At 28.8% G+C, this 27687-nt stretch overlaps 1 protein-coding gene across 2 annotated transcripts in view; it reads left to right on the top strand.

The window, feature by feature from the left end:
* Nucleotides 1-1503: 1503 nt before the first annotated feature.
* LOC139085766 (protein CEPU-1-like) overlaps nucleotides 1504-27687 on the top strand; it is a 60250-nt gene continuing 34066 nt past the window's right edge. Inside the window, exons 1-2 of one of the 2 annotated variants that reach the window (XM_070633911.1) lie at nucleotides 1504-2184; nucleotides 4311-4778. In XM_070633911.1, coding sequence (XP_070490012.1) covers nucleotides 4688-4778 — 91 coding nt within the window. In that variant the 5' untranslated portion in view covers nucleotides 1504-2184; nucleotides 4311-4687. The remainder of the gene's footprint in view (nucleotides 2185-4310; nucleotides 4779-27687) is intronic. The other variant, XM_070633910.1, reaches the window with a different exon arrangement.

The raw sequence follows: 27687 nt of genomic DNA, 5'->3' as shown, positions 1-27687 counted from the left end.
TTTTCTGTCTATGAATGTTTCTAGGATATTCTAAAGAATTTTTTATTTTATAAATATATTTTAAGATGTTTTTTTGTGATCTATCAGATGTTTGGCATTTCCTAGTAGGCAAAGGTGTGATTTGAAACGTGATAAATTCATTCAAGGTTTTACTTAAATTAGCTTAACAGCTTTGTATGTGCCGGGCGACACAAATGAAGAAGGCTCAGCAACAAAGCTTTTAAAGGCTCCGTTAAAGCTCTTTTATGAACATTGAGGCTGCTTCCAATTGGCAACCACGTAAAGAATAAAAGCGTGTAAGAATGATGCTTCGGTTTTCATTTAACAGGTTTGTCAAAATTTGATTTCACAAGACTACTAGATTAATAATTTAAAAATACACGGTTCTGTAAAGATTTATAGTTAATAAAGTTTGAGTTTATTCTTAGTTAAAAAGAGATTTGACAGATTCGAAAAAGTTTAAATTTAAACAGTTTTCAAAAAATTTTGTTCAATTAAAGGTTGAATTTTGAATTTAGAAACTTTTTAAAAAAATAATTTTAAACAAATTTTAAAAGCTTTAAAAAAACAAATTTCAAATTTCATTAGTTTAAATTTTACCGACTTTCAAAAGAGTAAATTTTCACACCTTTCGGACTGTCTGAATTCTAATAGATTTAAAAATCTAAATAAAAAAGATTTTGAAAAATTGAAGATTTTTTAAAAGTGTGAATTCAAATCGCTTTTAGACACTTACCTAATTTTACGCAAATTTTGATAGTTTTGAACTTTGAAAGTTTTAAATTGAATTTAAACGAACTTCAAAGTTTGGATTTGAAAATTTTAATTTTATTTACTTTTAAAATTTTGAATTTTGATAGTTATTAAAAGTATGAATTTTAGTTTAATCTGACATTTGAATGTCAAAACTTCTTAAAATTAAAATTAGGAAATTGAAAAAAATCATTGGAATTTAATTAAATTAAAATCTTGAAATCATAAAAGAAAACTAACAATTTTCTCAACACAAATAAAGCATGAATAAATTGAATAAAAAGCTATTATTTCAAAAACCCACTGCAGATGAATCGGATTAGTCAACAAATGTCAGACAAGACTCCAAAAACCGAAAAGAAATCACAAAAATATTCAACCTTTTTAAATAAATTCTTTCCCTATTTAAACTTGACTGTATTGTGTCGACATAATTTGTTATTTTTGGCATCAAAAAACTGCGTGGAAGTTCCTCATAATAAAAGCAATTTCCATTTTCTCTGCCAGCGATTGCATTTTCCTGCATTCTTTTAAATGTTTACATAAAGTTGAATTCTTTCTTTTATGCTGCTTATGCATATATTTGTCGAATCACTTGATAATGATTTTAAAGACGTTGAGCACATTGAATTCTCTCTCACAGCTGTTCACTTTGCGAGCATCAAACACTTTCCAATCATTCCATTCGAAATTCCAATTTTCCCATCTCCTTTTTTTTTGTGTGTCTCACAATCTTTTTCCCTCCGTCACATCATCATCTTAGCATGTTGCTCTTTGACTTCATTCAACAAACTGATATCAGTCTGTTCGGTTTTCTCAAACTATTCGACGCGCGTATATCCAAAAATTTTGTTTCGACAGTGAATAAAGTGAGAGCAAAGAAGTCCGTGCCGTAAGCGACGGGAAATGTGAATATCGAGTAATTTATGAGCTACAAAGTCGTGAGGGGTTCCTTTTTTTTATATTTGTCATCGTTATCAATAAAATGTGATTTATTGTCAGTGACTAAAAATGATTGCAAATAATGAAAAATTTATTACAATTGACACAGTGAATTGGCATGCTTAGATCCATTAAAAATTAAGTTCCTTTAAAATTGAAATTTTTTTTTGGGGTAGACCGTTAATTAATGGACACTTAAGAGTCACGGCCGGAAGGGCGATCGTGCAGTGCAATAAAAATAAATAAATTGTGCAGTGACCAAAGAAAAAAAAGGAAGGAAATAAGAAATTACCAAACATATAATTAATTTATTGGTACCAAGTGTATAATAAATAGCACATGCAGATGAGAAAGTCGTGGGAATGTGCAAGTGAGAGAATATTATTTGTGATAATTGCAGAATTTTAAGGAACGGATGCAACATCAGCAATACAGTTTTTTTGATATCATGTGTGCATGAAGATAGCAAGTTTTAAAGTTGTCACGGAAGTATGTGGTGTTGGACATTTGATATGAAATATTATTATTGATGCTTGGTGATTTTTTGGGGGTTTGGAGGATTTCCCTCATAAAAAATGTGAAAAATTCAATTTTCGAAAAAATATTAAATTATAATTTTAATTTAAAATATAATTTCAAAATAATTTGAATTGAAAAATTTGAAATTTTGAATTAAATAAAATTTAAAATATTAAATTAAGAAAAAATAAAATTTAAAAATTCCAAAATTTCAAATTTCAAAAAAATAAATTTTGAAATTGAAAAAATTAAAAAATTTCAAATTTTTAAGACTTTAAAGAAAATTATATTTGAATTCTAAAATTAAAAAAACAAAGCAAGTTTTTGAAAATTGCAAAAACCAATATTTAAATTAAAAAAAATTTTCAAACTAAAAATATATAAAAAAAACCAATCATATTCACAAAATTTTCAATTTGTGTGAACATATTTTCAATTCTTAAATAAGAAAGAAAAAGAAAAAAATTTTTAAATTTAAAAAATGAACTTTTAAATTTTAAATTTTTAAAAAACATAAATTTTAAATTTTAATAAATTACAATATCAATTTTTAACAAAAGCATCTGACAGAATTTAAATATTTTTTTAAAATTGTTTTAATTTGAATAAAATTCAAGTATTTTTCAAGAATCTCTTGAAATTTTCCAATGTTTCTTCTTTAGATTTCTTGAGCGGAATTTTCCAAAATTTTCTTTTTTTTGCATCATTATTTTCAAGTTTAAAAATATCTATTTTTGTGAAAGAACTTCAACTTCATTTAATAATTTCTGGCTTTTAAAATATTTTTAGCATATATTCTTTAAGAGTATATTATTTTTATGTAAAACTTGAAAAGAACACACACTTGAATTTTTCACTTTAAAAAACCACATGTTCTAAACTGCCGTTAAGAAGAATAAAACCTTTTAAAATTGAAATTTAAAATAGAAAATTAAATTTCAAGTTTTTTGATGCCAGTTTCTTTTTATATTCTTTTTTTTAGACTTTCTAAATTTAACTTCTTTAGATTCTTTTTTTTATTTTCATCTCTTTGACTTTTAATTGTCAATTTTTTCAAAAATTTTAATTGTTTGACGGCATCTGTCTCTTAATTTTTATAATGTTTATCATATGATGATTTTAAATTTTTGTTTCTTTTTTATTCGTTTTTCATTCATGTTCGCACCAAATTTTTAATTTTTTAAGTATTATTATTTATTTTCAAATTTTTTAATAACTATTATTATCATATTCACATCAAGTTTTCAATCTGGGTGAATTATTAATTGTTGCATGATCCATAATTTAACTGCAGCCATGCAGTTTTTTAGCGATTTTCAAAAAAACTAGAATTCAAAGTCAAGCTTACACTCTTATATATAGACTTCATATAAAATTTGATAAATTTCGAATTTGAAGAAATTCAAAAAATTCAACTTTCAAGTTTTCTTTTTGAATATTTTTAATGTTTTATGAAAGTAATGATCGTGAACTAAACATTATTGAAATTTGACAATGAGTTTTTCAGATTTTCACAATATTTTAAAATCAAAAATTGAAGAAAAATCACAATTTCTGAGTTACAATTTTTATTTATACTTAGAACTTATCCTTTATAATTTTAATGTGATTTGAAAATTATCCAATGGTGGCAAACAGAAGTAGAAGTACCAATTTTTCCGAAAAAATCAAAAATTTTCGAGTTTAACGGCATTACCTCTTGTTTGCCGCCATTGTAAAATTATAATAAAATTTGCCCGAGCAGCACAACGTATTTAATAAGGCAACGATAAGTCGTGTATTGATAATAAAACAAAAAATTTCCATAATGGTATCGTGTCGTTTGATTTTGGCTCATTTGTATTGATGGGTTTCGTCAAATTGTTGTGCTCAGGTTGATCACTTGAAAATAAAGTTCGAATTTGACTTGAGTCTTATATTAAGTTGAGTCGACTTGAGTTGACTTTTGGAAGTCGACATCGAGTTCTCCTTGAAAATCTCATTTTTCATTACATTTATAATGTGTAAAAATTTTTAAAATTGTATAATGTCCATAACCAAACAAACCAAACTTCTCAAATATCAATAAAACGCCTAAATAACCAATAAAATTACAGAATCTAAACCAAAGAAAAGTAAGACAAAGTGTGGAAAACAATCTAATAAATTCTAGCCGAATTATTGCTAGAATAGAAGTAAGAAACAAGAAAAAGCTCAACTCGTAAAGTACCAACAGTGTGAGGTTGTGAAAGAATAAGAAATAAAAAAAAATATTTCCCAGCAAGTGTAAAAAGAAGTTTGAAGGAACACAGTGTGAAATAAACAAACATCGACCATGTAAATAGTTGTGCTGTATGCATAAATAAATTATTCACGTGAAGGTGGTAGTTAGTGCTGTTCACATACCATAAGTATACATAAATATTGTGCAATATCTACAGCAACGAGAGGTATCATAAAGGAAAAAAAGTTGGAAGAAAAAAGAGGGCTAAAAATGGTGATTTGGAAACTGCTGTTGGATTATAAACGACATTATTTCCGTGTATATTGGATCTATACATTCACATGTCTACTATATTTCTTAGGTAAGCTACACACATAATTCAACTGACATGCCTTTTGCCTGTGCTGCTTATTTTTTCGCACACACATCATGAAGGCAGGGGCGTAGCCAGGTGGGCCTGCCACCCCTCCCCCCTCCGTCCGAGAATTAAAAAACAATTAATTTGGTAACGGTTTTTTTATTTTTGAATTTTTTTTTCTTTTTTTCAAAAAATTTCAAAAAAAACCGTTACAAAAAATAAACACGAAGGGGGCTCGAGGTCCTTCCGGCTAAGCCCCTGATCATGCCTTTTGTTGTGCTGCTTTTTTCGCACACACATCACAAGGCATAGCAGCAAATATAAGAAAATTTACTATTGAGCCAGGACTAAGAAAAAGGAACAGAAATAATGTATTCAAATACATTTTTTTCCGTGCCATTTCACGACCTGGGCAATGAAAAAATAACAAAACAAGAAGTATCGAATTTCATTCTTGCCGTACTTATGTCTCTATACAATATATTATTGTTGTTTTTACGTACCACATACATGCATATGGAGCAGAGTTGGCACCTGTCACAGGCAAAAACTGTACAATTTGAAGATAATTTGTACGGTTTTGTGTGAAAAACAATACAAATTACCAAGAATTTGTACGGTTTTTGACTGTGACAGGTGCTTGTTTTGCAACTCTGATTCCAAAAAAACAATTTTCATTGTGAATTGAGCATATAGAACATTTAAGACTTCGTCCCATATTATTTTGAGAGGGATGTGATGTGAAGAGGTGTGGGAGCTTTTCTGTGAATATTTTGTTTTTGAAGATATGATGGAGTCATTTAGGCTTGTTAAATAGGGGAATTGTTGTTGGAATTCTATACTTGTATTGCTTATTTTAATTTTTAAATGTTCAAATTTCAACTGTCGATTTTTGAATTTTAAATATGCTCAAGACTCTTAAAAATGTCAAAATTTAAAACTTTAGCAAAGGTCACTAAATTTAAATGTTAAGAAAACAAATTTCAACGAAAGATTGCTAAGATTCACGAAATTTTATGAGATTCACAAATTCAAATTTAGAAAAACAGGTAAAATTTAACGAATGATTATTAAGATGAATTCAACAGAATTTCACAAAACTTCAATTTAAAAACTCGGTTTGAACTCAAAATTTTACGGAATTTGAAAATTCAAAAATTTATAAATATTATAATGAAATTCTAAAATATTCAAATTTTAAAAATCCGTTAAAATTCAAAACTTAAGGAACAATTAAAAACGTCGTTCCTTAATGAAAATTGAGGAAACTTCGTTAAGGTTTAATGAAAATTGCAAATAGTTTTTAAGTAAGAAATTTTAAAAGATTTATTAATTCAAATTTATAAAATTCGTTAAAAATTTAACAAAAGATTCTCTAATTTGACTTAATTTCCAGTGCTTTACATTTGAAAATTTAAAAGTAGGAAAATCGTTAAAATTTGACCTTAAAACTTAAAATTGTCAACGTTCATTTCACAAAGTAGCACTCTTAATCCAAATCACAAAAGAAGTGCGCCTCAAAACTCTTCAAAATACTTAAATATGCCTACCAGCCTTCCTTCCTCCTTCTTTTCTTATACTTATTGCTTTGTTTAAATAAAAGTGAGGATTAAAATGAGAAACAATGAGAAAAGCTCAAACTGTTTTTAAGGCAGCATTTTCATTCTTCATTTCATGCCTGTTGTTGTGCTTTGCATGTATCATGATTACGAATGAGTGGAGAATAGGAGAAAGGAATTACATAAAAACAGAGGATTTATGGTTGAGAAAAACAGAATCAAAGGAAAATCGAGTCCGTGATGAATGCATTTTGAGGACGAACGGCCATTTGAAATTTAAAATTATTCATGCTTCCTTAAACTCAAACTCGATTGTTATATAAATCGATTAAAGCTTTATTATTCAGTTTAAATAAATAAAGGATTTGGATGGAGCGATAAAAAATATTTGTTTGCTATTTTTTTTTGCGACAGATTTTTAACGAGTTTTTCTAGGAAATTTAACGATGGAAATTTATACATTTGTTATTGAATATATATTTTTTTATTGTTTTCCATACTTCCTTAAAGCACGGAAAAGCTTTGAAATTCGACAATTTTCAAGGTCGTAACTAGGGATGGAATTCTAAATTTAACATATCGTAGAAGTCATGCATCACTATGTAAGAAGTTGTAGGCCCCTATTCGAGGGGTTGGGCACTAATTTTTGAGTTGGTTACCTCATTTTAAGAAGTTGGATATCCGTTTTTAAGAAGTTGAATATCCATTTTTGAGAGTTTGGATTCTACTTTTCAAGAGTTTGAACACCCTTTTTTGAGAAGTTGAACACCCCTTTTCAGGGAGTTGGACACAAATTTTTAAGTTGGACGCAAATTTTCAAGAAGTACCCCTTTTTGAGAGGTTGAATTATCTTTCTCGAGAGTTGGACCCTTTTTTTAAGAATTCGAACATTCTCTTTTAAGAAGTTGGGCACCCCTTTAGAAATCTTGAGCACCCCTCATCAAATTAATCACCTTTTTCATGAAGTTAGACACCCCTGTTTTAGATGTTGGACATCCTTTTCATGAACTTAGACAATCTTTTTAAGAAGTTGAGCCTTTTTACAAATTAAGTTTTATTAGATGTTGAATACCACTTTTCGAAAAGTAGAATGCTTCTTTTTAAGAGGTTGATTACCCTTGTTTGATAGATTCAACACCCCTTAATGAGATTTTGGAGACCACTTTTTAGGATGTTGAGCTCCCCTTTTAAGAGGCTAGACACCCCTTTTTTGCATGTTGGGTACACTTTTCATGAGCCTAGACACAAATGTTGGAAATATGAGCTTAGACAATCTTTAAGGTGTTGGACACCCCTTTTTGAGGTGTTTAGCACTCTTTCTTATAAATTGGACACCTCTTTTTAATAAGTTAGACACCCTTTTTTATAAAATTGGACATTCTTTTTTAATAGGTTGGACATGCTTTTTTGATAGTTTTAACATCCCATTATAGGATGTTGGACACCTCTATTATGATACCAGACATTATTTTCATGAAGTTTGACACCCCTTATTAAGATGTTGAACACCCCTTTTCGAGAGATTAGGCCTACTATGCTGATTATCTATCTTCACCCCTGACACAAATTGTAAATAATCTCAAACTTTTTTATGCTCGTAAAACAAACTTTAGTCTATAATATAGAATTTATTGCCAAGATACCAAGCAAGCAAGTGACACAATTTTTAATGCTTATAAAAATTCCAAGGACTAAACCCCATTTACAGGACACATTACCAATTCCAAACACGAAGCAGCACAAATAATTCAAAAATACAAAATAATTCTAAAATTTGTCAGCACCAATAAAAATGCTTTTAAGTCTTGAATAGCTTGAAACAAAGTAAATTTCAATTTCATTTTAAGCTTGTCGCATCACAAAGTGCTAATCTGCAATATAAAATGGCATTTTTAGAGGGGAAGCAAATGGCTTGAAGAAAATATTTTTTCATCATTGAATATTTCCATCATGAACTTCTATAAATATCCTCCCCGCATAATCTTAACAGCTCCGTTCACTAAAAATTCTTAATACAATAACAATATTATTTATTCCAGTGCTGCTTGCTGGCTTCTGCTTGCTGGCTTGCTATCCTCTCTTGTGTTGTTTGTGTCTGTTTTTCTTCTCATTTTCTTCTTTTGCGTTTTTCTTTCTTTTTTTGTTGTTGGACATAATAAAATTTTGATGAGTTGCACAAGAGCAAGAACGATAATATGAAGCAAAAACTGATGAAATAGAATGGAAATTCAAACTAGTTCGGGTGTGGCTGGTTATGATCGATAAGGGCGCATTTTCCTTTATTATCGTCTTATTTTTAAACTTCTTGTTGTCTTTGTCGGCTCTTTATTTGTGATCCTTATCTTGATACACTCTATTAAGGCATTTTCAACATCAACAAACCGAACAACTCTCTTGCCACTTGCTTTGCTGCTCTTCTGAATCAATTGTAATCTAAGTATTACCTTATATGGTGTCTGAAGCTTGCTTTCCTAATGGATATCACTTGCTAATAGTCAATACCAAATGCAATATTGATACTGAAAATTGGTCTGCTAAAGGTGGTTTTATGCTATGCTTAAATCTACAATAATCAGCTTCTTAGGATAGAGACTGTTAATCCAAGCTTGCATACTTCGGTGTTTTCATTTGCCAATTTCTAATTCCAAATGCAGCACTGTCTCTGATTAAAACTTCCTTAATCCAAGCTACATAGTGTGTCGAATGACAAAATTTTGAATAATACAGATCGTCGGTCTAGCAAGCCACCATTTTTAAACCGAGATTAAGCCGAAAACTGAGAAGTAGGCAGGTAGATTCACAGAAAGATAGTAATGGAGTCAAATGAACATATGTATGTACTGTATGGACGAATAATAGACATACGGATAGAACAAGCAATAATAAAACTGGATTTAGAGACGAATGGACAACCAGACAATTGATTGACAAATTGACAATAAAATGGACTAACAGATTCTTATGACACATGGACAGTCAAAGAGATGTTTAAATATACAAATGTTCTAAAACAAGGACAATCAAATAAACGGGCATTTGACAAACAGGTATAGAGAGCCGAAGGACATACAGCCTGACATAATTTAAGAATAGTGTACGAGTAGACCGGCCAAGAGATAATCAAACAGACATGCGGACAAAGAATTAACAAAGTCCATATATCCTCTCTTTATCAGCAACAACGTTAAAAAAACTAACAATAACGAGAAATACATATTTTCATTATGTTTGAAGCTTAACAGAAGCGAGACGTGATCTTTCGTTTCATACAATTTTTGTTGATAGTGATGAAATGCTGATAATATCAAAAAGCAATGCTGCTGGTGCTAGCTAAAAATGAAATATTCCATCATATTTCTTACAGCTATTCCTTTCCCTTTTTCACCCTTAGTTCTTTATCTATTATTATTTTTTTTACCATTACTTTTCATCTACAACTGACTCAATTTTCACCAGCTTTTTGTGCTGTTGCTCATTTCTTCTTATTCTTTATGGCAGTGGTGGACAACCTTTGTGACGCGGTCCACTTGTTTGTCATTAAAATGCCATGAATCGTATAGTCGAGGCTTACCACAAAGGTGTCACGTGTCACGTCACACAGGTTGTCCACCACTGCCGTATACCCTGAATGTTTTGAGTAATGGCTATGAACATTTCTTTCTCATCAACATTACAGAATCATAGTGAGAAAAAAATATAAAAAAATTCACTTTCATCATTTATATCCAGTGATGATAATTCCAAAAAACCGTCGTGAATGCAATGAGAAAGTAAAAGTTTACAATGTTTTCACGAGGAAAAGGTTATGGTTTTGGATTTTATACCTTAATGCAAATCATTTAACTTTATCCATATTGAGCGAGTTTTGTGTAAATATTATGACTTATTATCCCATTTGTCTGCTTCATTTCGCTTTAATGTTATGAATAATTAGGCATAAAATTGTGAGGAATTTGAGCTTGTTTATGCTTAATAACCCGAGCGGCACCATGTTGCGCACGGCACCATGTTGCGAATCACACTTTTCATCATAAAAATTGACCGAAATCAGCCGTTCCCTAGCGCCAAAATGGCAAGATTTCTGAACGATATTGCCAGAATTCGAATGCAAGATTTTTGCCCGAGAACGATTTTTGCCAGACTTTGCAAGATTTTCCATACATTGAAAATCCTTAACTGCACGACAATGCAAGAAAACAGCTATAAATCGGACCGATTTTTTTTATCGGTCCGATTTTTGCAAGATTTTGCCAGACAAATCGTCCATAACTTGATCAACTTGCATACAAGTTATGGACGATTTTTGCCAGATTTTGGAAGATTTTGCAAGATTTTTATTTAAAAAATTTTAAAAATTATATTTTTCCCATCTTTTTTTTCTCTTTCTCATATACTTCACAAGCTTATTAATCTTTTTAAAACCTTTTATACTCGTCCGATTTTTGCCAGATTATGCCAGATTTGTCTTGGGATTCGAACCTTGGATCGCATGTTTTGAAAATTGTTTGATGTCCTACACTTAACCGCTGAGCTACCGCTATCTGAAATTATATAACTTTATGTATGGCAAAAGACATATATAAGTTACTAATGAATTTCAAGTATTGAATATAGTTATATTTTGATTTTAACTTTTCGAATTAAATTTATCTTGTATTTATTGAAAAAGTTTTTTTTTTTTTACATTTTCAAAATGTTTAGTTTAAGTGTATTTTATTCACTTCTTGTTCACATGTGAATAAATTGAATTTGCTAAGATTCGGAAGTTGGTTTTTTTTTAACGTATGGCGTTTTCAATAATTTGTAATTAGTTTGTTTTTTAATTCTATATCATAATCTAGATAATGAATCGAGATTGGAAGCTGCATTGCGAGGAAATTGTCGAATTCCCTTTATGCAATATAGTCATCTAATAATCAAATCATTTTGGGTTTAAAATCAAGATAATTTAATAACGAGATACCGAAATCTCTACTTCTAATTAATCTAGTAAAAAAATGTGCAGCATAATCTAGTTCAAATCAAAAATTTATAACTTATAAGATTTTCTGAAAATTTCAAAAAAAAAATTCAAAAAATATCTGGCAAAATCGTTCAAGAATCTTTCAATTTCTGTCAGATATTCGAAAGACTTTTTCATCCGATTTTTGCAAGATTTATCTTGCACAATCGGACCGAAAACCTGAAGATATTTCGGACGTTTTATCAAAAATTATGTCTGGCAAATTCTGGCAAAAGTCGGACGTATAAGATTCGTCAGATTTTTGCCAGAAAATGCAAGATTTTTTTTCTGGCAATATCGTCCAAAAATCTTTCAAAATCGGACGGAGTTTTTCGTGCGAAAAAAAATCGTCCAATATCTTGCAAAAATCTGGCAAAATCGGACGGACAAAAAAAGTCTGGCGAAAATCTTTCCATTTTGGCTCAAGGGTTATGGTGCAATCAAGACAAAATCGCGTCTTACTTGTGATATGGCTACATTGCAATGCCCTAGACAACTGCGCTGCTCGGAAACAACTGTTGTCCTAAAGCATTCTGCCAAAAATATATGAATATTCAATAAATATTGATATTTAGAGAGTCTATAAAGTTATGAAAGGATGAATAATCAATTTAATTGATGTCTGCAGGTTGTAAACAAGCATTTCTATATTTATTTACTTTCTTTTTGTTATGTGAATGCTTTTGATAGGGTAGACAGTGACATTTTACTAAAATGTGCTTCATCCTACAGATAGAATGTTCCTTTTTTGTTGCTAAACTATTAATAACGAATTTGAGGTTGTTTATATTGAGTTTATATAAGATTATGCTGTTCTAACTATTTTATGTCACAGCATACACTGGTGGTAAGCCATGACCAAAACCACACACGGCAAGATTCATTGCATTTTCAAAAGATTTCGGCGACACATTAATGCCACGGTGTTACATTGTCACTGGTGTCACAGTATGATTATTGTCACAGTGTCACTAGTGTCACAGTGTCATTAAAGTCACAGTTTTATTAATGTAACAGTGTGATTAGTATAACAGCGTCATTAATGTCACAGTGTCATTAGTGTCACATTGTCATTAGTGTCACATTGTCATTAGTGTACGTATTGTCATTAGTATCACAGAGTCATTAGTGTCACAGTGTCATTAATGCCACAGTAGCATCCGTGTCACAGTGTCGTAAATGTCATGTTGTCATTAGTGTCACAGTGTTACTAATGTACAGCGGCACACAGTTTGGACAACAATTTTGAACAAAAGAAAATGATCAATATCCAATCAATATCCAGCGACCTTACAAATCAACAATTTCAATAGCTAAATTGTCCAAACACCCACAATTTTCTACGAAATTTTAAACTTTTTTAACCTTTCCGATCTTAAATTTCAAAAGAATCAGTCTATCTTCTTAAATTTCATGTCCTTGCACACGAGCTTACACCATGGAAACTTTATGACATAAATAATGAAGGTTTACTTTGGCTAAAAAATTTAACTGAGCTAGATTTATTATATTATTCTTAGGTATCAAAAAGTATGGTGAAGCAAACTTTGATATTAAGCTCGTTCATTAAGGAACCCCGTGCCGGTTTATTAAGCTTTAATGACTTTTTCATTGATTTTTTTTTTACAAATTTGATTTGATTTGCCTTGATCGAGAAAATTTTGTGTTATTAAAATCTAATATATCAGAAGAGCCTACATAATATTGAGAAAAGAATAAGAAAACTAAGGTTAGAAAATGCCTCGTGTTGATATTTAATCCAGTAAGCTTTGAACGAAGCTTTTGAAGTTTAGTTTTGGCGGGAAAATGATGGAATTTTGAAAGTTTGTCCACATGGAGATTTTGAAAGTGAAATTTGAGTTGAATTGCAACTTATTTCTCAATTTATTGATTGATTCTGACTCAAAATGAGTGAGCAAAGGAAGTTCTGTAAAAATTTTGATGAATAACCATCTAAAAGTTGTGAAACTTTACTTTAATTAATTATCAAAAACAAAATTTTCTTAATAATTCAAATAAATACAAAGTTAACGTTTATTTACTCAATCGATGCAACCCATGTTTTCATAAGAACTTAATGATGAAATCAGATAACCTTCATAAGATCTCTAGCATAAGTAGAAGATCACAAATTGTTGCTTGTTTACTTACCCGACTTGTCGCAACAAAATATTCGGTACATTTTTACCTCATTCATCAATTGAGTAATCCAAATCATCTGACACATTCTACACCTTTTTCTTGTTAAATTTTTCGTTAAAGATAAAAAAATGTCGACCTTTTCAACGGAGAAAATGAAAAAAAGCAAAAGCCGTTTTGCAGGGGATGAGAAGCAAGGGAATTTTCACGATTGAAAAGTTTAGGAAAAAAAAACTCAAAATACATAAAATAAAATAAAAGTTCCAGAAAGAGAATTTTTATTTGTTAAATTGAAAAAGTAAAGCTTTGAGACGACGTGATGTATGTTATGTGAGTTGGTTGAGTAAAAGCAAAAATAAAATAAAAATTTAAAGCAATATTGATTTTAACCTCGAAATTATTTACTTTAGAAAACGAGCATATGTAGGAATTCTAAAATCTGGCTAAAATCCAACTTTTGAGTGCATTTTCCCGAGGGATTAATTGATTTCATTTAATGAGCATTAAGTGATTGTTTGTCCATTTGTCCAAAAGAAATTCAAAAATTCAAAGTGATTTTCAAAAAAAAATTGACCGTTACATTTCAAAAAACTTTTTTTTTTCCATTTTTCAAATACTTTTTGATTGTTATTTTTCAAAAAAAATACGTTTGTTCGATATTTTTCAAATATTTTTTGACTGTTAATTTTCAAATATATGTTTACCGTTATATTTCAAAAAAACTTTTGATCGTTATAAATCAAATATTTTTTGACTGTTAATTTTCAAATATTTTTTGAACCTTATTTTTCAAATATTATTTGACCATTATATATCAAATATTTTTTGACCGTTATATTTCAAAAAAACTTTTGATCGTTATTTTTCAAATATTTTTTGGTCGTTAATTTTCAAATAATTTTTGGTCGTTATATTTCAAGAAACTTTTGATCGTTATTTTCAAATATTTTTTGGTCGTTAATTTTCAAATTATTTTTGACCGTTATTCTTTCAAATATTTCATTGCATGTTTCTTTAAATCAGAGTAGAAAATTAGAGCACTGCAATAACAGCGCTGCACACAGCTGCGCTTTAGCAAGCCATAAACGACTTGATCTAAAACTATGTAGCTTTCCTCCTCTCGACATTAAACGATTTGTTTTACTGTAATTGCTTCTCCACACATATATACAAAGTTTACATCCCTTTTGGTTGAGAACTTTTCTCCATTCCAAACATTTCTTTTAATTTTCTCCAAGTAATCCGCAAAAATGTTCTGTTGCTTCTTCAATACCATAAATTCCATTATCTTTTTTCTATTCGCAATTTTCTCTTGTTTTTATCTACCTCGAAATTTTTCTTTCTTTATTTTTTTATACACAAAAAAAAAAGAAATTTTTCATTTTTATGGAAAAAGAAAGAAAGAAAAAAGTAGCAACAGCAATAGCACATATTCGTACATCATGTGTACCTTCATATACTTTTAGTTAAAAAGACGATGGAGCACCTTACATTTATTGTATTGTTTTGTATCTGTTATATATTCACATTTATATATATATCTTTTTTCATCATTTGAAATAATGTCAGTGCCTTAAGTAAAAATAGCATAAACATGAGCATAAACGTGTGTGGGGAGAAATGTACGAAAAACACTTTTTTTCTGTAAAATTAAGTGAATAGCTATGGTTAAAAGCACCATACTCATTTCCCAGATTGAGTTTTTCAACTATAAAAGTACAAAAAATTTTCTCTCCCTTTTAGCCACTTCAGGCCATCAACGGAGATTTTATGCTGCATGTTTTACTGAATATTTTCTGAAAGAAGTAATAAAAATTTTGTGTTGGAAAATTCTTTGAAGATAATTTGTTTTTGTGCGCATTTCGGGGAATTTTGAAGTTCAGTTATGGAATTTTAATTTGATATTTAAATTTTCCATTCATTTTTAAGCATGCTTTGATAACTTTTGAATATTAAAGATTAGTTTTATTCATATTTTAGGGTGAATTATTACTTATAAGGTATATTAGACTCTTTGCTCACAAAATATACAGCATAAACAATCACTAAATTTGTAATTAAGTGATTAATAAAGCTAAATTTTAATTGCAAACTTTCCATGTGGAAGAATCAGAGGAAAAACAACTTTTTTCAAAATTTCTTAATGTAAAAGCTGTTTTTCCCCTGATAAACATCATTTCAAAAGAAGAAAAACTAATTTCATCGATTGACTGGAAGTAGATCATCTAAAAACTTCTATACATTGAGTATTCATCCCCAAAAAAAGTCGACCTAATTTCAATCTCATTCACAAAATCTTTTCAACTTTAAGTATCCTTAATATTCAACATATTTAAAAAGTACATATCTTTTTTTTGCGAGCAGCTTACTTATAAAATAAATTGAAATTCAACGAGCACATGCTTCACACACACAAAAATGTTTTTAAAAAACGAGGAACGAAAAAAATCTGCAATTTTAATAATTTGATTACATGAAAAGAGAGATAGAAACATATAAAATAAAAGTAGATGGGCACTTCTGTCTACTCATTCAACGTTTCTATTCCTGGAATCATGCTTGGTTCACAAAAGTAGCAGCAGAACCTTTTCAAATGTGAAATAAGTAAGGATATATGAAATAAAAAAATGTAATGTGCTTTTTGTATGAGAAACACGTCGTTCATGTGAATATCATCTTGAGATGGGGGTCAGTGTGTATTATATATGCTGTTTATGTACACAAAAGGAGAGAATGTACATGAAAAGGTATTTTTTTTTTATTTAAACGAATACGATGTGTTTATGAAGTTGAAAGATGCTATATAAAGTTGTTTATTTTTTTTTTGTTTTATTTCACAATTCTTTCTCGTTTAGAGAAAATTGTTTAAAACATAAACTAGTACTGTTGCAGATGAAAAGTATGTAGGAGCATAGATGTTGCAACTGAAGCGCATATTAGATTTAAATCAAGTTTAATACAGCAAATGAAGTTGAATGTTTGTAAAGATTGTTTATTCAACAAATGCAATTGGATTTAGACAGTTATTAGTAATTTAAATTTTAACGGACATTTGAAATTTGAATTTGAAAAATTATTTGAAACTTGAAATGTAACGAATTTTTAAAAATTTTAATTTTTAATTTAAATGAAAATGTAAAACTTGAATTCAATAAAAATTTAAAATTTAAATTTTGATGAAAATTTAAAATTTGATTATTAATGAAAATTTAAAATTTGAATTCTAATAAAAATTTAAAATTTGAATTTTTCCATTTATTTGAAATTTGAATTTCAACGGTTATTCAAAATTTGAACTTTAAGGAATATTTAAAATTTGAATTTTAAATTTTTTTTTAAATTTGAATTTTTACAAATATTTAAAAATTGAATTTTAACAATTATTTAAAATTTGAATTTTAACAATTATTTAAAATTTGAATTTTAACAATTTAAAATTTGAATTTTTTCAATTATTTAAAATTTGAATTTCAACGGTTGTTTAAAATTTGAATTTTGACAAGTATTTAAAGTTTGAAATTAAAATCATTGTTAAAATTCGAATTTGAAATAATTTATAAAATTTCAAATTTTAAATTCTTGTTAAAATTTGAAATTTTTAAAAAATTTCAAATTAAAAGCCTTTAAGACCAAAGTTTCTCAATTCGTTAACTGAAAATGGCCAAACCAATTGTAAATCCTTGTCTAGATGTGTTAAAGTACGGAATAACAGCATCTTTTGTTCACTTTCGGTAGAACATTTTAGGCAATAAATTTTGAAAACAGCAATAAATAAAAACAATATCGTTGATAACTTAATATAAATGAAAATGATAGCAAGCATGAAAGTTATTAAGTTTTTTAGGGTAAATTTTATTGCTTAATGTGGCACAATGTATTATTCATTATGGTCAGAGGTCACAATTATGATACAAATGCTATTTGAATAATGAATAAATTTATTAGTTTATAATTGAACATGTTTTGCCATAAAATTGTCATTTATTTCACTTGTATGATTTTCTCGATTAAATTTACATAAGCTGCTCAACCCGCATTTACTGGTTATTTAAATTTAATTATAAATTATATTGAATTTCAACAAAAATTTTGTATTTTCAGTTTTAAAATTTAATTTAATTTTGATCGAAATCTAATGTAATAATTTCAAGTCAATTTAACAATTTCCGTCACTTCCTTAAGTCTTCATCATGATGTAAATTAATGTAATAAACTTAAATAAGACAGCAAATTGGTTGTTGAGAAAAAAAGATTAAATTTTAAGTTTAAAAAATTCTTAGAAAATTAAATTGACTTTAAAATATCCCATTAAGTACGACTTAGACTTACACAGACAAGAAAAGTCATTTCGGATCAAAATTGTTTAAAAAAAAACTTTGAGACATTTTGTGTACATTACGTGCTCAGAGTATTTGAGACAGATTATGCTGAATATTTATAATCCATAGCATACTTTTTTGAAATTCTTGGTAAATTTAAATTCTCATTTTCAAATGAAATGGAAAATAATAAAGGATAATTTCAATAAAATTTTACAATTACGAAGTCAATTTGTGCAGTTTGAATGGATATCCCTTTTTGAGAGATTTTTTTCTATTTTAATAAATGAAATTTTCTTTTACGTGACTTGGAAGAAGCAAAAATTCAGATTTAAAGAATTAATGTTTTGTTAACAATGTAGACAGAGAAGAATGAGAGAGCTGAAGGATGTCTACAAAGTTTTGAAAAATGATTAATTTTAGAAAAATATTAAAAATAGAATTTGTCAACATTTAACGGATTTAATCGATTTTAATTTGAGAAAGTTCAACTTTTTGAATTTAATTATTGTCTTTCAACAAAATTTTTGATTTTAACGATTTTTTCAATTAAAGTTTTTGAACTAATTTTCCAAAATAAATTGAACTTTAACAAATTGAAATATTAAAAGTTGAATTTGAAATTTAAAATTTCAATTTTGAACTTAAAAGTTCAACTTTAAACTTAAACCTTCAAAGTGAACTTAAAATTTGAAGTCGAAATTACAATTTAAAAACTTAAAATTAAATTTTTTGGATTTCAATACATAATTTTAAAAACATTTTTAAATTTTGAACTGAAATTTTAAAAATTTAAATTGAAATTTAAAAAATTGTTTAAAATTTCAATTTAAAATTTAAACTATTTTTAAAATTTAAACTATTTTTAAAATTTAAACTATTTTTAAAATTTAAACAAATTTTAAAGTTTAAAAAACTTTTAAAAATTTCAATTTGGATTTTTAAAATTTTAATTTAAAATTTAAAATTTTTTAATTTAAAATTTAAATTTTTTTTAGATTTTCAATTTAGTTTTAAAAATTTTAATTCAAAATTTAAACAATTTTTTAAAATTTTTAAATTGATACTTCAAACCAACCTATTTGAACTTTGACTTATTTGAAATTTAAAACATTAAAAATTTGATTTCAAACAATAATCAAGTCATAAATTCCATTGAAATTTAAAAATAATCCAACAAAAAAATGTTATTATCTGCTTGTTAATTATGTTTCGAACAACTATTTAAAACTTTTAATTAATAATTATCCATTCAAACTGTAGCGGAATCAATTAATATTTGTTTATAAAAATTCAAATATTAACAATTAACAATTCACAGTTTAATATTATTATTACCAGTTAATAACCTAAAAATCTGAATTTCAATAGTTTTTAAATTCCAAAATACAATATTGCATATGATTTTATAATTTGCATAAAAATTAATTAATAATTTCAACTTTTTGATTCAAAAAAACTTTTTAATTGGAAAAAATTATTCGAATTTTTGCCATTTCATCAACTTTTTAAATTGCTCTTCAAGCCAATTTATTTCATGGTTAAATCAACAATCAATAAGCATTCACAGACCAAACAATTCCATCAGTAAATGATATAAAAAATCAGACTATCGCCATTTCAAATATTGACCGTTATTATTTGAATGAAAAAACGGGGATAAAAACTATGTTTTTAAAAAATAAATGACCGTTGAAATTTTTTAAAATCAAAAAATACGTTACAAACAAAAAATCAATATTTAATCAAATTCTGATGCATGCAACTGTTTTCTTTCAAATGAACAATGATATTAATGATCATTTGAGGGTTAATTCCATGGATTTTCATGAAAATAATTGATAATTTTTAATAATTATTTTTCGTTGTTCACATATTTATTAACGGTAAAATATTTTTTGAATTTTCGCATACGATTTCGAATCCTTCGAAATCAATGTCGAATCCTTTCGAAATGAAATGGCGCTAGTCTGTAAAAAATAAAATCAAAAATAGAACTTTTTCTTTTAAAAAGCCGAGAAAAAACTTTGAACAAAAGAATATATCATACATACAGCTACGGGCGACTATGTGTATATGATCCATCGGTTTGATAAATTCTTCATAACTCATTTCATTCTTTTGGTTCAAAAGCTTCATTCATCAGCTTAGCATAAAAGCTCCGTGTTTTGGAAACAAAAGAGAATGAAAAAAGTTTCGAAAAAAAAGCCAAACCATAAATTTGAAATAAAATGTGAAGAAATCTTCTTGTAAACTCTTCCTTAGAGGGCTGTTCTCTTGTTTCGTAGCGTACTACTTGAGACACAACCGACTCCACCGTCCCCCTTCTCTCACGGCACCCCTATCAGCCTCTCTAAGAATATTTTATAATAAATAAACGACCCCTTGGGGCCTGTACACTTGTTATGTAACGTCAATTTTTTGACCCTACCCTTTCTTAAGAACCAAATCACCATGGGAAAATTATCTTACCTCCCCTACTCACCCTAATGCAGTGGTGGGCAACTTTGGTGTTAAGCCATGACCAAAACCGTATATAGCATTCAGTTCATGATTTCAAATAGAGTTGAAGTGAAAAAGTACCCGAATTCAACTAGACTATCCCTGGGATCGAACCCGGCACCTTTGAGTCGACTACCCGACTTCCTAACCAACTAGACCATTGCCACTTTTTCGCTGTTATTTGGATAATGGCATTTCCAGACTTTATTGGTTCACATTATTGTGCCGCGTCACTCAGGTTGCCCATCACTGCCCTAATGCAACAGAATCATGTATTCCTTAACCATATTGTAACCGCCTTAACCAACTTGTAACCCATGAACTCTCTCAGTTGCCGTCTAAAACTGACTCTATCGTTGGCTTTCCTTTGTCAATTATCAATACTTCACTGTCTCTATCAACAGCCTCTCTCCAAATAGCTCTTTCGCCTCGTGTCTCTCTTGTCATCTCCAAAATCAGACCCCCTTAACCGTTACCTAATTTCTGAACGTTCCTTATTTATATGAGAAGATTTTTTAGCCATGGAAATATGAAGTGAAAAATAATTCATTCATTCTTCTTCGTTTCTCATAACCGCAGAAAATAAAAAATAAAAAATATGATTTTAATTTTATTTGGTGTAGCACAAAAACGAATCAAATTACTCATGAGGATATAATATGACTATGAATATTTAATTTAAAATGGAACAAAAAAAAATCGTATTTGGGTGAATGAAAATTGGATTACGAATATTAAAGATCTTGATGAGAATGTGGATGATATGCTGGTGAATAGGTTGGATTGTTAGGCATTGTTTGGTGGATTGTCAGGAATTCGACATTGCTGACATTGAAAAGTTGGCGTTGGCAGTTGATCTAGACACCACTCTACCTGTATCCAGAGGTTGAAGCCTACTGCTCAGCTATAATTACAACTATTAGAGTATTTGGGAAGTATCAATCAGGGGCGTATACTGGATGTGAACGGATAGGAGGGGGAAGGGTTGAACTTCGAGCCCCCGTTGTGGTACCTTGAACTTCTGGTAACTTAAGTAACTTGAAACCCTGATGAGGTGCCTTGAACCTCCGGTGGGGTAACTTATAATCCTGGTCAGGTGTCTTGAACCTCCGGTGGGGTAACTTGAACCTCCAGTGGGGTAACTTGAACCAGTAGTGTCCCCGGTGGGATACCTTAAACCATCAGGTGGAGCAAGACTAAGGTACAAACTCCCCTCCTTCTCGTTGGAAAATATTCTTCAAATTTGCAAATGTTTTTCATTAAAAAAGCCAATTGAGACCGTAATACAGACTCAATTCTTGCAAAGTTTCAAACAATACATGCGTTGGTACTTCAGACATACTTGACATCAACCCCCAATCTTCATTTTACCCGAAATTTTCCAATAAAAAATCACAAAACATTCATAATATTTTTATCATCAATTTATAAAAATAAACTTTCATACCTACGCACTTAATGCTGATATATTGTCACATTATCAGTTACGTTGATGTGGGTTTCCCAGCCAATACATTTTTAATTCGAAACCCACATATGACTTGGAATTCATACAAAATTTAAGGATAAAAAAATCTTTAAAAATTCTCAGAATTTTCTCATCTTTTTTGATTTGTATGAATTGAACCACTTTCGTCAATGACTGTACCACGCACATGTCAATTTTAAGATTAGTTTTTCTGTGAATCACATGAATGAATCATGATTATCTTGATTGATGAACGCGAAATAAGATAAGAAAAAGTCTTGACAAAAATCAAATTTGTTCAGACTTATTGGAAAATAAAATTTGAGAGATTTTTGAGGAAAAGTCATCAATGATACACATTTGGATGATGAATTTAATTTGATGTTTAAAGGTTATTAAAATTGATTGGAGTTTAAATACTGTCTGAGTGATAAATTTATAGATTTAGGGTAAAAAATGTAATTTTTGGTCATTTTTCATTTTTGGACACTTTAAATGCATATTTCTCTTCGCTGTTTTGTCAAAATTATTTGAAAGTGGCTTAAACTACCATATATTGTGAATATTTTCATTTCATAAAAAAATTCAGAAATTTTGGACTTGTCATAAGAATTCCAACTTTAAAGTTCAAATGTAATTTTTGGTTTGAAAAAAATGTAACCACTTTTGGTCAAAAAAAATGTAATTTTTGGTCACTTTTTTTTCACAGGTGCAATTGAAAATTTTGTATGGAAGGAATTTTTGGAAAAGTTTAATGAATGATTTAATGCCTTTCCATTCATACATTAAATTGAATCAAATTTTATTAGACCTAAATCTTTAAATTTGCATCAAAAAAGTTAAGATTGAAAAAAAATTTTTCAAATTTTTCAGCTTACTTATGTAAAAAGTACCAAAAATTTTTTTTTTCCTTCCATATAAATTTTTTGATCCTGCGAAAAAAAAGTGACATCAAAAATTACATTTTTTTTGACCAAAAATTAATTTGAAAATGTTTTTGTAAAGAATTCTGAAAGTGCTTCATTCAATTTGAAAAGATCAATATGAAGTGATAGAGACATTAAAGGGCAATCATTTTGTAGATTACTAATTAGTTTATGAAAAGCAAATCCTTTAGTGCAAGCTGTAACAAAAAATGGTCAAATTTTTCAAAAATCTAACGACGTTCTTTTGGAATTTTAAGTTACAAAACCAAAAATCTAAAGTTTTGATGCAAAAGTTCTTATTTTTTGACCTTTTATCTTCTAACAAAGTATGGTCTGAAAATGCTTGACACCTTTTTCAAAAATGACCAAAAAAAAAGTGACCAAAAATTACATTTTTTACCCTAATCATTTTGTTTACATTTTCTAATGAAGTTCAAATTTTGAACCTTAAAAATTGAAAATAATTCAAAAAATAACGGCTTTTTGAATTGTTCAGAACCTTACTAATTCTAAGGTTCTAAATTTAAAATCCAAATTTCTCCAAATCATAGAACTGAATGGGACTTGAACCCACATCACAGCCCGGAATGTGACTTGAACCCACGCCCCTCAAAATTACACACCAAGTACTCTTACCTACCTACTGAGCTACCGAAGATTTCTATAGAGCGTGACACAAATCACACTTAAACTTTCTTTCTCTTTACAGTACTCATTGTACAGCTCTTATCGTTGTATTAGATCCAAAGCACAAATCCCACATGAAGAACATCAGAAACATTTAAATTTACTTTCAATTCACATTAAACAAAGAGTTGAACAACTTCTAAAAAGTTTGAATTTATTAACGGAATTTTAAAGTTTGAAAGTTTTATCGAAAAGTTATGATACTTACAAATTTTTAGATGATTCTTGTAGATTGCTGTTCTTATTTATTTACTTCGATGTCCGTAACAGAGTTGCATAACAGGTGCCTGTGACAGATGGTCTTGATAATTTATATGGTTTTTCTTACAAAACCATACAAATTATTATCAAGAATTTGTACGGTTTTCGTTTGGCACAAGCACATTTTTTACAACTCTGTTTCTTACAGATCCATACTCAAACAGACAAGGAGCATGCTCATGAATACTTACTTACTTCGCTGGTAGTACGGATCAGTTGTTATCCATGGCCTCCAAAAGGAGTCGCCTCAAGCTGGCTCTATCACTGGCTTCCGTTCGCTGGCTCATTAACATACTTACAAAATTGAGCATTCTTAGTTATATTTATTGAAACTCATAACGCTTATTTAGTTTGAATACCGTTAAAATTCAAATTTTTTTGACCGTTACTTTGACTCTTCTTTGTAACGTAAATTTTTATTTTAAAATAAGTTGAGTTCAAATTTTTCGACAATCGAATGTCGAAAAAACTCAAATTCATGCCACTCTCTGATTAAGTTGAGGACGCTCATTGTCTGGTGGGGATTGTTTCTCTTATTTGTCGTGTGAAGCTGGTCCAATTTGCTGTTCTCGTTTTCAAAACTTTTTAATAAATTCCAATTGAAAACTTGTAATCCAAAAGTTCTATTCAAGTTGACTTGAATGTCTTGAACAATCCAAACAATCCTAAATCTCAAAATTCCATTCATAGCTACATTAGTCACGAACATCTGTAACCCCTACAAGTCATTTAAAAAAAACATAGTTTTTCCATTCTCGACTGTATTTTTTACGATAGAAATGAGAATCATAGCTTCTTTTCATCTGAATAGTTTCCATCAGTCAGGAATGGCAAGAAAAGGAACTAAGTGAAAATGAGATTTTCTTTTCTTTCCATTTTTCCTCCATCTTTCGACTGTCATGAATATTTAAAATCGAGATCACATAAACACTTTGGAATCGGAGGGTTGGAACTAAAAATGGGAATAAAAGACATAGATATGGAATTCTTTTCGTACATCACAATCGCTTTAACTTAAAATAACTTTATTTTTTTTCACATGAATGGGAATTCCCTTCTCATTCTTTTATGGATGTATCCAATCTCCTTTCTTTTGAGACTCTTTCAAGTGAAATTTTTTATTTGATGGCGATGACAATAAGAGAATATAATGGACTTACGTGATTATGGTTATGTTGTTCTTTTTGACTTCTTTTTTTATTCCGCCATGCATGGTTTCATGCTGAATAGCTTTAAAAGTATAAGAAATATGTGAAACTCCCCTCGAGCTAGCTATTCGTTAACATTCATCCCTTGAAATATTCAATTCCACTTTCTTTTTTTTCAATTTCTTTTGACAAATGAAATGTATGATTCATTGCTTTGAGTGACGCATATTGAATTCCTTTGATGACTTGAAGAAATAAATTCTTTTTTTTATTTTTTGAAGATTCATTGACAATAATTGAAGCTGAAGACTTGAAATATTGTTGTCTAGCCATATTTACAGTCTAGTCTTGTTTGACTATGCAAAGATATGTTTATTGTATTTATTTTTGTACTTATGTTAGATCTTAATGTTTCAACTTTGAAGCGATTGAATGAATTTTATGATTTAAATGTGTTTAAATATGGTATGTTCTTGAAAATTTCAAATTTAATCGATTTTGAATACTTAAAACCATCTAAACTGCTTTTAAAAATTAAAGACTGTCAGAAATTCGGTTTTGGAAAATTCAAAATTTGACAGTTTTAAAAATTCTTAATTTAACGGATTTCAAAAAGTCAAAATTTATCAGTTCTCGATAACTCAAAATTTGTTAATTTTCGAAAATTCAATTAACAATTTTTAAAAGTTCAAAAGTCTTACGATTTTTTATGACTAAGAATTTTTATTGACTTTTAAGTGCTTAATTGCTTCCAAAGCATTTCAACATTTTTCGAATTATAGGAAAATAGATTTTAACAATTTTGAAAAACCTAAAATTTAACAACATTTAAAAATCAAAAATTCAACGACTGTCAAAAATTCGTAATTTAACAGTTGTCAAAAAATCAAAAATTTAAAGACTGTTAAAAATTAAAAATATAACGACAGTCTAAATTCAAAATTTAACGATTGTCAAAAATTCAAAATTCAACGACTATCAAAAATTCAAATTTTAACGAGTGTCAAAAATTCAAAATTTAACGGCTGTCAAATATTCAAAATTTAACGACTGTCAAAAATTTAAAATTTAACGACTGTCAAAAATTCGAAATTTAATGACTGTCAAAAATTCAAAATAACTCAGTTAAAAGTTTTAAAATTTAACGACTTTTGCAAATCAAAATATTTTACCTGAAAAAATCACAAAATTCAACTTAAATCTCTAAAAAAATTCCCACATTTGAAGTCTGTCATTCACTCATCCACAAACATTCCCTAACCGCATTGTTCTTAGAAGAACTCACTTCAAAAAGATTCAACATAGCTTTGATTGAAATGAAACAAAAACGCCATAATCATATCAAAACATGTACATAAGGTATGGATTTGTGAGTCAAGTTCTATCGAACATTGGCAGTGGAAATGATTTTGACACATTTTTTCATCAATGAAAAGTCATTTTGAGGATTTGAAATTGAATCGTGTTTCGGGAATTTGTATCAAAAACTGTGTGAACAGATATCCAAAAAAAATTGATTGGCATCAATGAAAACATGCCCATCAAGCGTGAATGTGTTGTGAAAAAAAAGTTGAAAAGTTTTGTCTGCTGCAGAAGTTTGAGTGTGAAGGTTTAACTTAATACAATGTTAACTTGGAAAACTTTTGATGTTGTTGACACTTATTTGTTGTTATTTGATATTTATGAGTCAGGAAGATGATGAATTGCATGGAAAATGTTTTTACTTGTCAATATTGGCAAAAAATCGATAGTTCAAAATTTTGAACTTTTTTGTGAAATAACTACTGGTTTATCAATAATTAATGATAAATGACTGTTCAAAGTCAATTTAAACTTTCAAAACATGAAATTAGGAGAGATTTTAATGAAAACACTTTTTATTCCTAAAATTCAAATAACCTTGAAAATTTTTCCCGCCATTTTTGGTTTTCTCACTTGAAAAGTTTATTTTGAGTTTTTAAGCTTAATTTACGATGAAATAATATCTAATTTAGTTAAATTGATGCAAAAACATGGCAAGAATGGTAAAATGACAGTAAAATCTGTGATTTAAGAGTTTAAAATGGTAAATTTTACAAAAATTCAATTTCAAATCTTTGTTTACATTTGAAAATTTGCTTTTTAACTGCAGTAAACATCGCAAAAGTTTTAAAATAAGCACTTTTAAAGTTCAAAATGTTAGAATCTACAAGCATATTGGAACTACTACTATGTCAATAATTCAATTGACTTCAAAATACAGCATTTCAAATCAACTGTATCACATTCAATTTCCATTATCAATCTGAAGTTAATTTAGCATCAATCTGCATATGATTGAAGATGCATGTTTATTGAATCTTCGAGCATCATTACCCATCATTCATGACTCGTACATAATTTTCAATAATCGAAGGATATAACACAATAGATACAAGTGTTGTTGCAACAAGAAATGAATATTTTGTACTGACATGTCTGTTCACAGATGCATTTATAATATACATTCCAATATAAAATCGATATTTTCTCTCACACTCCATCCACACCTCGACCTTTCATCCCTCTTGACAATTTTGTCTTTGTCTAGTGCATGACATTCTTGAAAAAAGGTAATAAAACGGTTGAGTAAGCCTCATGAATGTGCTTTTTAAAATTATCCAAAACATACCTAAGGGTTGAAATCATCGTTGCCGTTTCCTTATCACTTATATCATCTTCATACACGCACATTACATTCTTCGACTCCTTATTCTTCTTTCTTGTGCCTTCTTCACAACAGCACACAATTTCACTTTTTTTATGTATCTCATGCTTCCTTCTCATATTCCACTGAGATCCAAGTGAGATGAGTCAAAAAATATGTTTAAAGTCCTTGTGTTGTTAAGGGATTTGTGCGCATTTGTGTCTAGAGAGCAGTAA

The sequence above is a fragment of the Chironomus tepperi genome, unplaced genomic scaffold (genome assembly GCF_022539635.2).
Source record: "Chironomus tepperi strain 1889 unplaced genomic scaffold, CSIRO-AGI_Ctep_v1 contig_82, whole genome shotgun sequence".
Classification (NCBI taxonomy): domain Eukaryota; kingdom Metazoa; phylum Arthropoda; class Insecta; order Diptera; family Chironomidae; genus Chironomus; species Chironomus tepperi.
The sequence above is the reverse complement of the archived record's forward strand: the minus strand, read 5'-3'. Positions and strand labels throughout refer to the sequence as shown.